This window comes from Leptopilina heterotoma, unplaced genomic scaffold (genome assembly GCF_015476425.1).
Source record: "Leptopilina heterotoma isolate Lh14 unplaced genomic scaffold, ASM1547642v1 Lhet_248, whole genome shotgun sequence".
Classification (NCBI taxonomy): Eukaryota; Metazoa; Arthropoda; class Insecta; order Hymenoptera; family Figitidae; genus Leptopilina; species Leptopilina heterotoma.
The window spans coordinates 135,155-148,249 of NW_025110964.1; the positions used below are offsets into that span (position 1 = coordinate 135,155).

The 13,095-nt window shown below is 31.3% G+C and overlaps 1 protein-coding gene across 2 annotated transcripts in view; it reads right to left on the bottom strand.

Moving 5' to 3' along the window:
• LOC122503223 (glutamic acid-rich protein-like) overlaps positions 1-13,079 on the bottom strand; it is a 63,124-nt gene extending 50,045 nt beyond the window's left edge. For both annotated transcript variants that reach the window (XM_043613690.1, XM_043613689.1), the window contains exons 1-3: positions 12,836-13,079; positions 11,117-11,456; positions 10,250-10,550 (exon numbers count right to left, since the gene is read on the bottom strand). In XM_043613690.1, the coding sequence (XP_043469625.1) occupies positions 10,250-10,322 (73 nt within the window). In that variant the 5' untranslated portion in view covers positions 10,323-10,550; positions 11,117-11,456; positions 12,836-13,079. The remainder of the gene's footprint in view (positions 1-10,249; positions 10,551-11,116; positions 11,457-12,835) is intronic.
• Between the last annotated feature and the right edge of the window lie 16 nt (positions 13,080-13,095).

Sequence of the window (13,095 nt, forward strand, 5' to 3'; positions counted from 1 at the left end):
ATTCAACATTTGAAAATAGAAAAATTTTTATAAATAGAAAATATTATTTACTAAGTTCAACTTGGACTTAGAAATTTATGAATGTGAAATTCATTGGAATTTTTCTAAGTGAAATTCATTTCATTGACAAGTGAGATCGTTAACTTTGTAGAGGTTCATATCTGTCTTGAACGGCTGAGGTGCTTAAGGCGCAGTGTTTCAAGCCCAAGGTATCCGAGTTCGATCCCAGCTTCGTAGGAATTTTTTCATTATTTCTCCACATTTTAGAAAAAATAAAATTAAACTTAAAATAAATTTAATACAATGTTACTGAATTTCAACTTAGAAAATGTTATAAAAGAAATGTTTATTTAAGATCTGAAGGAATGTAAAAAGGACGTCCAAAAGACGTCTTTTAGACGTCCCTTTTATGTCTTTTAGACGTCCAAAAGACGTCTTTTAGACGTCCTTTCTTATGTCTTTTGGACTCCTTTTGACCAGACATAGAAAGTCTTTTAGACGTCTTTTAGTTGTCTTTTTGATGACTCAGAGACATTGCCCTCATTGTCCCCGAATCGTCCGCGGACAAAAAGGGACGTCTTTAAGACGTCTTTTAGACGTCCCTGTGCCCACTGGGTAAAAACACTTCAATTTTTAAATTGTATTTGTGAAAGCGTAAATAATTTATTTCTTAATATTTTAACCAATTTGAAGTTACATTTGAATAGAAATTATAATTTTCTGTCAATCAGAAAAGATTAAGGTAGCATAACCTAAAAGTGAACACTTATTGCTTATTGATAAAGAATTGCAATTTTTATTTAAACGCAACTTTTAATTGTTTAAAATGTTGAAAACATAAATACTAACCCTTCCACGAAAATAAATTTAAAATTAAATTAGTCCTTTTTTTGTTTAGACTGTCTGTCAGATTCTTCCTTGAATATGAAATTGCCGTTTACAGATTAAGAATAAATTTTTTCTACCAATAATGTTGAAATACCCCATTAAATATGGTTAACAAAAATTACCCAATTTATCATGTTTTGCAGGAACACAATTGCAATAAGCACATTCTACTTTTTCAGTTCCTAAAAACTCATCACAATCTCCGCACGAACATCTTCCTCGCTTTACACCTCTGCAGTCAAAGTTGGACATTTTCTGTAACATTTATTTTATTTTACATATAATGTATGCATTATATTCAATAATAATAAAAAATGTAAATTTCAAAGTTTGTCTCAATTTTTATAAACTCATGCTTCATACTTAGATAGTTTCTGTTAAGCGCAGAGTTCGATATAACATTAAAATCTTGAATAACAAAAAAAATAATTTTATTTCTTCACTTTCATCTTCGTTTCTTCTATCATTTACCGTGTTTACGGCGTGCTCTTGGATCAAGATCCGAATTACTCAGTGGTACTCAATTGCATGTTTTTCTCATCATTTTTGTAAATTCATTACCACGTTTTAAAGCATTTGAGAACAACTGAGTTTCAACATTTTTTTACATAAAAATTATTTTAATACATTAATACTTACATACCGCTAAACTTCTTTCTATTCAATTTATATAAAATGTCAACTGGTGATCAATAACATATAAATTGCACTAAGAAATCACTTTGTTTATCTATAATGGCGACAGTTTTTAATATAATGTACATAAAGCATAGTTCACAAGTAAACCATCTGCCTCAAGACTTTGGGTGTTTTCGACGTCGTCGGTCGTACCGGTCAGTTGCCACATAAAGGTTCTCAAACTGTTTATTTCAGACTATTTAGTTTAACCTAAATAGTCTCAAATAAGCACTTTTTTGTGGCAACTGACCGGTACGACCGACGACGTCGAAAACACCCATTAGTAAAGCTAATGGCCATGGTAGCGTTCAAGAGTCAGAGAGATAGGAACCCAGTGGGCACAGGGACGTCTTAAAGACGTCCCTTTTTGTCCGCGGACGATTCGGGGACAATGAGGGCAATGTCTCTGAGTCATCAAAAAGACAACTAAAAGACGTCTAAAAGACTTTCTATGTCTGGTCAAAAGGAGTCCAAAAGACATAAGAAAGGACGTCTAAAAGACGTCTTTTGGACGTCTAAAAGACATAAAAGGGACGTCTAAAAGACGTCTTTTGGACGTCCTTTTTACATTCCTTCAGATCTTAAATAAACATTTCTTTTATAACATTTTCTAAGTTGAAATTCAGTAACATTGTATTAAATTTATTTTAAGTTTAATTTTATTTTTTCTAAAATGTGGAGAAATAATGAAAAAATTCCTACGAAGCTGGGATCGAACTCGGATACCTTGGGCTTGAAACACTGCGCCTTAAGCACCTCAGCCGTTCAAGACAGATATGAACCTCTACAAAGTTAACGATCTCACTTGTCAATGAAATGAATTTCACTTAGAAAAATTCCAATGAATTTCACATTCATAAATTTCTAAGTCCAAGTTGAACTTAGTAATAGTTATTTTCGTAACAAGGGCGCAAAATAGGTGATTGCGACGATGGCGAAATGAAGGGACCGAGGGGACACAATTTCGCGCCCGAGGCGAAGCCGAGGGAGCGAAAGTGTCCTCGAGGTCCCGAAATTTCGCCAAAGTCGTAATCACCTTTGCGCCCATGATGCGAACATAATTTTTTGTCCTAACTGCATGGAAAGTATGGCATTGAGGGCACGCACGATTAAACACTCATATTAGTTAAAAATTAAGCTCTATATAAACATTATATCGAATGAAGTCTTATAATGATAGAAGTTTTAAAATAGAAATAAAAAAATAATGTATTCTGGAAACATAGTATTTATTTAGAACGTAGTAATTAATAATTAAACAAAACTGAAACAAGAACTTTTAAAATTGACAATTTTGATAAACGAAATGGGAACAAAACCAAATGTCTCATAAGTTTTTTTAGAGAAAATAAAAAAAACTTGCAAATTTTTAAAGGTAAAATAAAACAAGTTCAAAATATTTGCAGTTCTATAGTCAACTTAAAAAGAAAGTCGAAAATGTCGCATTTTAATGAAGAAAATCGAATAATTAACAAGCGGGCGCAAAATACTTTTCCGCCCGCTCGGTGGTAGGGGAAGCGGGCGGAAAATACTTTACCGCCCGCTGACGTCATACAAGCGGGCGCAAAATACTTTTCCGCCCGCTTCCCCCACTCCCGGGCGTAATGTGTTACTTTGCGCCCGCCTTAAGTGCCCGAAATGACATACTTTCCGTGCAGGTAGGACAAAAATAATATTTTCTATTTATAAAAATTTTTCTATTTTCAAATGTTGAATGAAAAAGACGTCTTTTAGACACTTTAAAGACATCTAATGGCCAAGACATAGAACATGAATAGGACGTCTTTAAGACGTCTTAAAGACGTCTTTTTGTACAAGTCCAAAAGACGTCCGCAAAAAGACATCCTTAGGACGTCTTTTGAACAAGTGTGCCCACTGGGAAATTATTCTATCTCTCTCACTCTTGAATGCTACTATGGCAACCTGCATGCAAAAGTTTTGCATGCGGTGGTCTGAACGCTCCCTTAAGGTACGGTCTCCCGTACCTTAATGGAGCATTTACACCTTTTTTATAAAAATGGTCTAAAATGGAAAATCTATATTGGAGTAAGAGAGACAGACTGTGTATCTTTCTTTTTTACTCCTATGTAAATTTTCCGTTCTGGACAATTTTTACCGAAGCGAAAGTTGCGAAAGTCGTTCGCAAATGAGATACATGAGATAGAAAAGGACACAAATATATCTCCGTCCTTTTCTAACTCATGCTTTACGTTCGCGAAGCAGTTGTGCCTAGCCGTATACTTTCTAGATCCTATTAAAATAATACCGTACTAAGGAAGAATTTAGGCAAGCGCCATTTCGATCAAACTGAGAAAATGAAGAAAAACTGTTTGCATTAGAACATTCAGACTACGTAAAGTATTTTTCTTAAGTTTTTGTCAATTATTCTTTCATTTTCTGAAGTTTCTAAGATTTTAATAACAATTTCTTTTACAACAAATTATTTTTTTAAAATAATTTAAACTATATCTGCCAGATACAGCTTTTTTCAACGAATACATTAATATCAAAAACCCATGTGAGCAGAATACGTCGACCAAAAACAGAAAATCATGAGTGCAAAAGAGATAGGTAGATATTGTTGTTCTTTTCACTCTCATGATTTTCTGCTTTCGATCAACGTATTCTACAAACATGGGATCGCACCCTAAGTTTTTTATTGGGAACGGTGGTCTAGTAACAATCTAGTGACTTTAGACCGATCTCTCCCTCCATTTTGTTTTTTCTACTCTTTCTAACCTGTTAATTAAAGAGAGATAAAGAAACAAAATGGAGGGAGAGATCGGTCTCTCACCAGATGGCGTATTGCAGTTTAGCCGTTCCCAATAGTACGGCAGAATAGGCCTTTAGGGTCGAATTGGAAATTCACCTTTAAATGGCATTATGTCATTTGTAATCTTTTGTTGACACATGATTATTTACGGTATAAAAAATTCTTTTAAGAAATTAATTTTACTTATATGTATCATACATTCGATTGCTCAAAAAATGAAATAAAAAACAGTCTTTTTTACTTTGATTTCAATAATTCTAAATTGTAAAAATGTCTCCAAGCTGTGGTTAACCTTTTTCAGGTTATGGTTTTACGACACATATTAAAAAGGTGCGAATACTGCATATCTAGTTTATAAAATTAAAAAATGTTTTGTAATAGTTTTAAAGATATTTCAAAAGTGTTAATGAGAACTGTAAAAAATATCAGAGTAATTTTACAATGTAAGAATTTCGAAAAAGAAATCTACAAGTCCAACGTTATAAACGAATTTTCATCATACGCGTGCATTGATGCTCTTACTCATGAAAAATTATATTTTATCTTAACTTCCTCTTTTATGTGTTTATTTTTAAATCTACTAATTCAAAATCAGTTCACTAACAGATTTTGCATTTATTTGACACCCAAAGTAATTTCATAAAAAATTTATTAAGCACGTGGAATATGTCAAAAATGCACTCGAGTGTACACTATAAAACTTTTTTGACTAAGTGCACCGATAATGTCATTTATGAAGTAAGAAACATGAGGTACAGTTTCTGCAACTATAAACAAAAGTATATTCAATTGAACAGTTCAGTAGTGAATTTACATTCTGAAATTTGACGTTATATTCTGTTTACATATAATTTTTTTCTTTAATGCAATAAAAAGACGGTTTAATGAATATAAAAAAGTGTGTATGTATTAGATGTTAGGCATATCAATTTTTTGACATCAAAATAAATTTGTTAATTCTATAGCTATAATCTTATTAAAAAAGTAACAATTTCAAGGTTATTAAATAACCTGTGTTTATTATTATTCTGATACGTTGTAACTCTGATAGTTTTGACGGTATTATTTTTTCAGTTTTGATTTCTAGAAAACTTATAAATTCCTTACTAATATAATACAACTAATTGTTTGTTTCTTTATTTACAGAAAATTTTTGTTCTTTCATTTGTGTTTAAAATCAACATTGGAGTTGTATGATTGCTGCGATTATTGTCGCTTAAATACATTGGAAAAATGGACAATCAAGGTTTTATGTGCGGATTCTGTAATCAAAGATTTCTACAACTTCATGATATTCAAGATCATCTTCAAAATTTTCATCATGCAGAGAGAAACGAGGGTCAAAGGTGTGGTATTAACAACTATCCATTAACTTATCGAAATCCCTTTTCTTTAAGAGCACATAGATCCAAAGTGCATCGGCGTGAAGTAATAATTAACGAAGAAATGCCTAACATACAAGAGCAGGAAAACGATGAACAACACGAAAATATCAACCATGCTGATATTCCTGATATACGAAACGAAGATATCTATAGAGAACATGCAAACGAAGAAGTCGATTTTGAACAGAGTTCAAATGACGATGAACATGAACAAAGCACAGATAACGATTATGATGATTATGATGATGACGATGATGATGATTATGATGAGGATGATGTGGATGATGATGATGAGGATGAGGATGATGGTGGTGTAAATAATAATCCGGGAATTAATGATGACAGAAAACGTTCTTTAGGTCGTTTTTTATTAATTCTGAGAGGAAATACTAATATTTCCGAAAAGCAAATAACAGATATACTAATATTGTTGCAAAATGTTGTAAGGACTTACGTAGGCCATTCACTTCATCGAGTTGAAGAAGTTTTAGAAGGAAGAGGAATACATTTTCGAGAATATTTTAATATAGATAATGAAATAGAGTCGACAGATTGCATTTTCGATTTAAACATGAAAGTGAAGCGTGCTGAGTATTTGAATAGTGAATTTAATGTTCTATTGCCAACTAGGCATACACTGGGTAGACGTTTTGTCAAATGTGGAAGTGCCGCTACAGGCAAAAGTCGTCCAACAAAGCGCAAGAAGGATGAAATGATGTTTATTCCTATTAGTAAAACGATTCAAAGATTTGCAGAAAATGATACTTTTCACTCTCTTCTCATCTATCGCGATTCACGAGAAGGCTATTTTTCATCTGTGGAAGATGGAAGTAGATACAAAAACGAAAGTTGGTGGAAAGAAAATGAACAAACGTTGCATATTAAATTATATTCAGATGAAGTGGACATGTGCGATGGTTTGGGGTCTAAATCATCTGGACAGCAAAAGTTAATGATGATTTACGGATCACTTACAGAAATAGATCCAGTATATCAGTCACAATTGCTGTTTAACTTCTTAGTGGCAATAGTAAGAGCCGAAGATGTGAAACGGTATGGTATGAACAAAATTTTAAAGCCTATTGTAGATGATATCAAAGTACTTGAAGAAGAAGTTGATGGTCCAAATAACACGTCTATAAAAGCAGGTTTATTTGCAACTATAGGTGACAATTTATCTCAAAATGGTACGTGTGGTTTAAAAGAGTCTTTTGGAAAAACTCTACATTGTTGCCGGTTTTGCCTTGCTGACCTTTCACAAATTCGAACATTAACTGAAGAAAAATTAGATCTCATTAGAAATCCTGAGGAACATGACAGGCAAGTTTTTGAAATTGAAAATGCTGAAGGAATTGAAAAGGATCAATTATCTACGGCCTATGGCATTAAGTTTAGAAGCATCTTGAATGAACTGAGCGGTTTTCATGTCACAGAAGGAGCACCAGTAGATATCGTTCACGATATTCTCTTATCACTTTTACCAAAAGCGTTACAACATTTCGCTCAAAAGGTTATTTTAAAAAAAATGTCTATTAAATCTTTGAACAAAAAGATACAGAATTTCGATTACGGTTACTCAGAGACAAAATATAAGCCTTCTCCTTTAAAAGCACAACATCTAATTCCAGGAGCAAACATAAAGCAAAATGCCATGCAAATGATGACATTAGGTTATATAATTCCGTTTATCGTTCAAGATATTGTAGAACCAAATTGCCCATATTTTTATAATTATAGAAATCTTTTGGAAATATCGATAATTGTTTTTGGTTACAGTATTAGTAATGAAATGGTAGAGTTTTTAAGTGACAGTATCGCGGAATATCTACAGGATTACGCAACTTTATACGGAGAAGATGGTGTCAATGCGACATTCACACCGAAACACCATTTCTTGACACATTATCCACGTTTGATAACCATTTTTGGACCGTTAAGGAATTTTATGTGCTTACGGTCTGAAGCTAAGCACCAAGAATCGAAACGTAGGGTTCAAGGAATGAGAAATTACAAAAATTTGCCATTGTACGTTGGCTGTAAGACATCAATTATCTCAGACTTTGGAACTTCTTGATCCCCTAACAAAGACTACTGACAGAGGTCCATTGAAAGTTGTAGCTACCGATAAACTACCTTTTTCCAATTTGTTTCCTTTGGAACCACTGCAATGCACGTTAAATTGGATTACATACAAAGGAGTAAAATATGTATCTCAAAAATGTTTAATTGCAACAGGATATGATGATGCTCAGTGTCTTCCTCATTTTGCGGCACTCTATAGCATCTTAATCAGAGGCGAAGACATCATTTTCATCTGCAAAAAAGTTCAAACTGTCGAGCACAATACAGATTTAGTGGCTTACGAAGTAATCATTGATCAAGAATTCATTTCTATCCACCCTGAAAATATTATAAACCATGAAATTTTCCACACACGAAAGTTAAAAAATAAGTTATACGTCACAGTCAAACATGGATTTGGAAATCTGTATTAGTTGTAATTAGAAATTGTTTTTCGTATTCATAATTTATAATCTTAAATTTTTAATAGATAATAAATTTAATTTATCTATAGAAAAATAAATGAAATTATTATTTTTTACTTTGTTATAGGTGCAGATAACATTTACTGTGTAATAAAAACTTAATTAATTAAATGTGTTATTCTTGACTAGTTTTTCTAACCTAATTATTATTATTTAAATCAGTTTTATCAAGAATATTTAAATATTCTTGAAATCTTCATTATTTTCTCACTTTTCATCAATGTTTTCTAAAAATAAAACGCATAACCTATAAGTACACAACAGCTTTCAGATATGTGCCAACTTCACGCCACTGTTCGCGGTCGACTTTTTTGCTTTCTCCTTTTTTTCTATTCAAATTGTTCCTTTTATTTAATATTAAATTGTTTATTGTGACTCATTTGAAATTACCTAAATTTTTATTTAGTTTCTCTAAAGTTAAGTTAATTAAAATAAAAATTGCCACTTCATAATGATATTGAAAAGAGCGACTGTAGCTCCATCTTCTAACTATGTATGAGTTTTTAAGGTACTATATTTCTTTTGATTTGGAAATGTGAGTGTGCCCTTCTATGTTTCATTTTCATTGCTATAACTGCGAGAGTACATTCGATTATTTTCGATTTAAATTCGAGATTTCTCACTCATGTCTTTTTTTCTAAGGGATTTTAGACATTGAAAACGATTGTTGATATGAAATAAGAGAAGAATACGTTTTTAAATTAAATATGTTATGCATTTAATCCAGTTGCATTGATAAATTATCAACATTTTTGATTAAATATAATTTTATAGGTTAGAAATGTTTGTTTACTTACTTGAAATCTTTTACTGCTTTGCTAATTTCCACTTAAAGTGTATGTTTTATAGGTTTTTTAATGAGATGCATACTGAATATAATTTTCACTGATATTTTTTCTAAAAATATCGATCTACACAGTTAAATTTTAAAAAAATTATTCAACATCAAATAACGAAAACCACTATTATTAACTTATTATACATATATAACATAAATTATAATTATTTACCACTCGTTATTAAATAACATCAAATTCATCAACAATAATAATAATCAAATACTTACTCTTAAAAACGGAATGAACGCACCCTTAAATATTTCACTATACCTAGAGCCAAAAATCACTAGAAATTGTAAAGTTACCTTTAATCGAAATGTCATAACAACGTGAATGGAGGTTAGTGTATTTCAATTCAGTTTTAATACAAGTTTTTTCTACATAATGTGCTCATTTTATATAATTCTCACATTTCTCACAGTTAATATGTAAAATAAAACAATTTTTAATACTTAAGAGTAAATAAAAGTAAATAAATTGATGATTTAAATTTTCAGTTAATGCGAACCGGCCATAACAGTATTATTTTGATACAAATACACGTATCAAAAAATGATACTGTATTGACTATCATTCTTAAAAAAGATAGTTATATTCGTATCAACTTGATACATTATAGAGTATCAAAACGTTGCCACAATTTGATCTGAATTATACTATCAATTTGATACTTTCCAGAAAACTGTGAGGGTTCCGCAGCATTGATTGAACATTGAACGCCAATCTTCAACAAGGACTGGAGCGTCAGTCTTAAATAAGTGTTACATTATGGCTAGAAGCAACCTTGCTTCCGCCGTCCCACCGAGGCTTGATCAATGTTGACCAAGCCTCAACGAAGCTTTCGTAAAGCCTGAACCCGGCGTCAGTTCTCACCTGGGGATTCTTGCTAAATTTTTTTTTTGAAATTTCTTGAATTGTTTTTAGGAATTTCATTACAATTTTGGAAAATAATTTTTTTATTTCAATTATTATCGCATTTAAAGCAGTGTAAATTTAATTATAAAAGAAAAAAAAACAGAAAATTACAGAAGTAAAAAAAAAAGTATCCAGATAGTGTCAGATCATATAAAAAGTGTCAAATTGTATAGGTTTTGGTGGATGAGTGCAAAGCCTGTAAATTTTTATTATTTATATTTTTACCTTGCAGTTGATCCTGACCTTCATTTTCAATTAAAGCATGGGGTTCATTCTCATCGTCCGACTGTAAATACATATACTCAAAAATTCCGCCATTGGCTCTCCGCTTTTGTAATATACGTTTGTCATGAATTCTCTTATAGGCGCAGACGTCCTCTATCTAATTTTCTCCAACAAACTTTCATTGCAGGTGCGATTGACCCTTTTTCGAATAATTTTAGGCATTTTACTCCACGTGATTTTCGTTCATTTGTGATTTTCTGATTGTCCAAGTTTATTGAGTCTTGGAATAACCATAGATTTCCTGAAATTTTAAAAATAAAATTTTTTGCTCTGAAACATTCATTTTTGTGTTTAATCAATTTATATATTTATGTAATAACATTTTTTATCGTATTATCTCTATAAAAATTTTTAAACATGATAAACACTTCGCATTCAATAATTATTTATAAAAAAAAGTAGAAGAAAGTAGTTTTAAATCTTAAAAAGTATATAGTAAAAAAATAGCTTATCTCAAAAAATTACATTTGAAGACTAAAAAAACTCTCTTCAGTCAATTTCGAAAAATCACAAAAATTTGATTCTACATTTCCCTAAACATTTCCTGCGGTTTTCCATAAAAACAAATATTCACATTTTTGAAAAAAATAAAAATTTATTTCAATTGAATTTGTAAAAATTTCCAAATAATTGCAAATTTGAATAACTATTTTCAATTTTTAAAGAAAACTTAACTGTATTGAAAAAATTTTAGTTAAAATTTTTAAAAAGACTAATATTGAAAATAATAAAATTTTTACGAAGCATTTGATTATTTATGAAAAAATTCAAATATTAAAAAAGTGTAAAAAAAGTATTAAATTGTACTTGTGAAGTCCCATATTTTGGGCTTTGATTGGATAGCGGCCTCCAGAATATTTCCATATAGTTCGAATAAATTTGTGATTCTCTCACATTCGCCAAAAACAGAAAAAACAGCTGGGGTAATGGTTACTATCCCATCGTTTTCAAATTCCTCGAAAAATCTCGTTAGATTTTCATTTTCTACTGCAGCGTCCTCTTTTATTAAATCAAAGACTTCCTGAATCAAATAGTGTGGAAATAGCGGCAAGCCAAGAATTGTAAGTAGAGCTGTTTTAATTTCGTTAATGCCATTTTCCTCCACAAAGTTGTGCAAATTGTGTAATTTTATCATTTTAAAAATGTCCTGAAATATTAAAAACCATAAAAAGTTTATATATCGTTTAAAGTTAATTGTTGTGAAGTGAATTTTTTTGAAATTTGCTGCATTCAAATGTATATTTAATACCCGAGACGGGTTAGGCCAAGCTATGAGTTTTCTGAAATTTTCATTCATTTACCTAAAAGTTCTGAGAACCCAATCGAATTTGTAATTATGTATTTTTTCGAATTTTTCATTGCAAAATTAAGATCTTGAATATTTTCAAGCTTTATACATTCGAAAATTCGGATTTTTTGCACACCTCTAGCACATATATATATATATCGACGTCCACATAAAAAGGGACCATTTGAGCATTATTGGACTTATCTACATGGGCGTATTCCTTAGAAAATTTAGAAAATTTTGAGTGGTCTTACAACTTTTTTGATAAATTTAAAATTCGCTGAGTTACAGAATTTCAAAGTTTATAATGCAAACTCTATCATTTCGAGAAAAATGGAATTAAATATTGCAATAACAATTAATTGTTATATCTCTGGTTCTTCTGGGAAGTTATTCAGATAAGAATTGTTAACAGTCCTGGGCACCTTATAGAGATGAAAACCCATAGGTCTGAAAATTTTAACCCCCCCCCTCCCCTTTCCTAATTTTGAAAATACGAAAAATATTAATTAATATTTATTAATAAATCATTTTTTTACAAGGTTAATGATAGGGTAAAATTTTATTGTGTCATTTAAAGAAAAAGAATAGAAATTAAACTTGTTTAAAATCTTTTAACAGGGTCCATTATGAATATTTTTGACGAAATATCGAAATGTTTATTTTGACAACTACGAAGACAAAGATTCTAACATTAAAGTATCTCTGGTTTTTCTGAGAAGTTATTCAGATAAGAATAATTGTTTTCAGTCCAGGACATCTTAAAGATAATAAAAAACCAATAGGTTTTAAATTTTGTTTCCCTCTATTTTGAAAATACGGAATACTTTTGCAAAGAAGCGATAAAATGGGCCCTTTTCATTTTTCTGAAGAACCATTGAAATCTGACACTTAAATTAACGATAAATTAATTAAAATCGCATGATTCGACTTGTCAAAACATGTAGATTAATAATAAAAAATAAAAAAAATCAAGGTTTTTCTCCAAAATTACTAAATTGCGATTATCTCGAAAACTAGAACCGACAAAATGGACCCTTTTCATCTGGAGGTCCAAATGTAGTTAAAATAAATATGAATAAATTTTTATAGAAAAACAAAAAGAACAAAGTTAACAAATTAACATTTTCTAAAACTTCAATTCGTTTTTAAAAACAAAAGGTTGCTCAGTGATCACTTATACGTTCACTGACATAGTTCAAGTGTCCCTAATTAATTATTTATATATTTAAGCTCACCTCCTATGGTAATGGTGCAGACGGGCGATTATCAATTTGCTCCCGTGAGGGGAAGGGGCCTTCCCCCACCATGCGGCCTTGTACCTGACTTCGGGGTTCGGGGGCGATTATCAATTTGCTCCCGTGAGGGGAAGGTGCCTTCCCCCACCATGCGGCCTTGTACCTGACTTCGGGGTTCGGAGCGAACGTAGCACAGCGGAGCGCCCGGTCCCTTAATCCCTCATTAAGCCATCCTTCCTTAATGACAGTGTTTAAAAAAT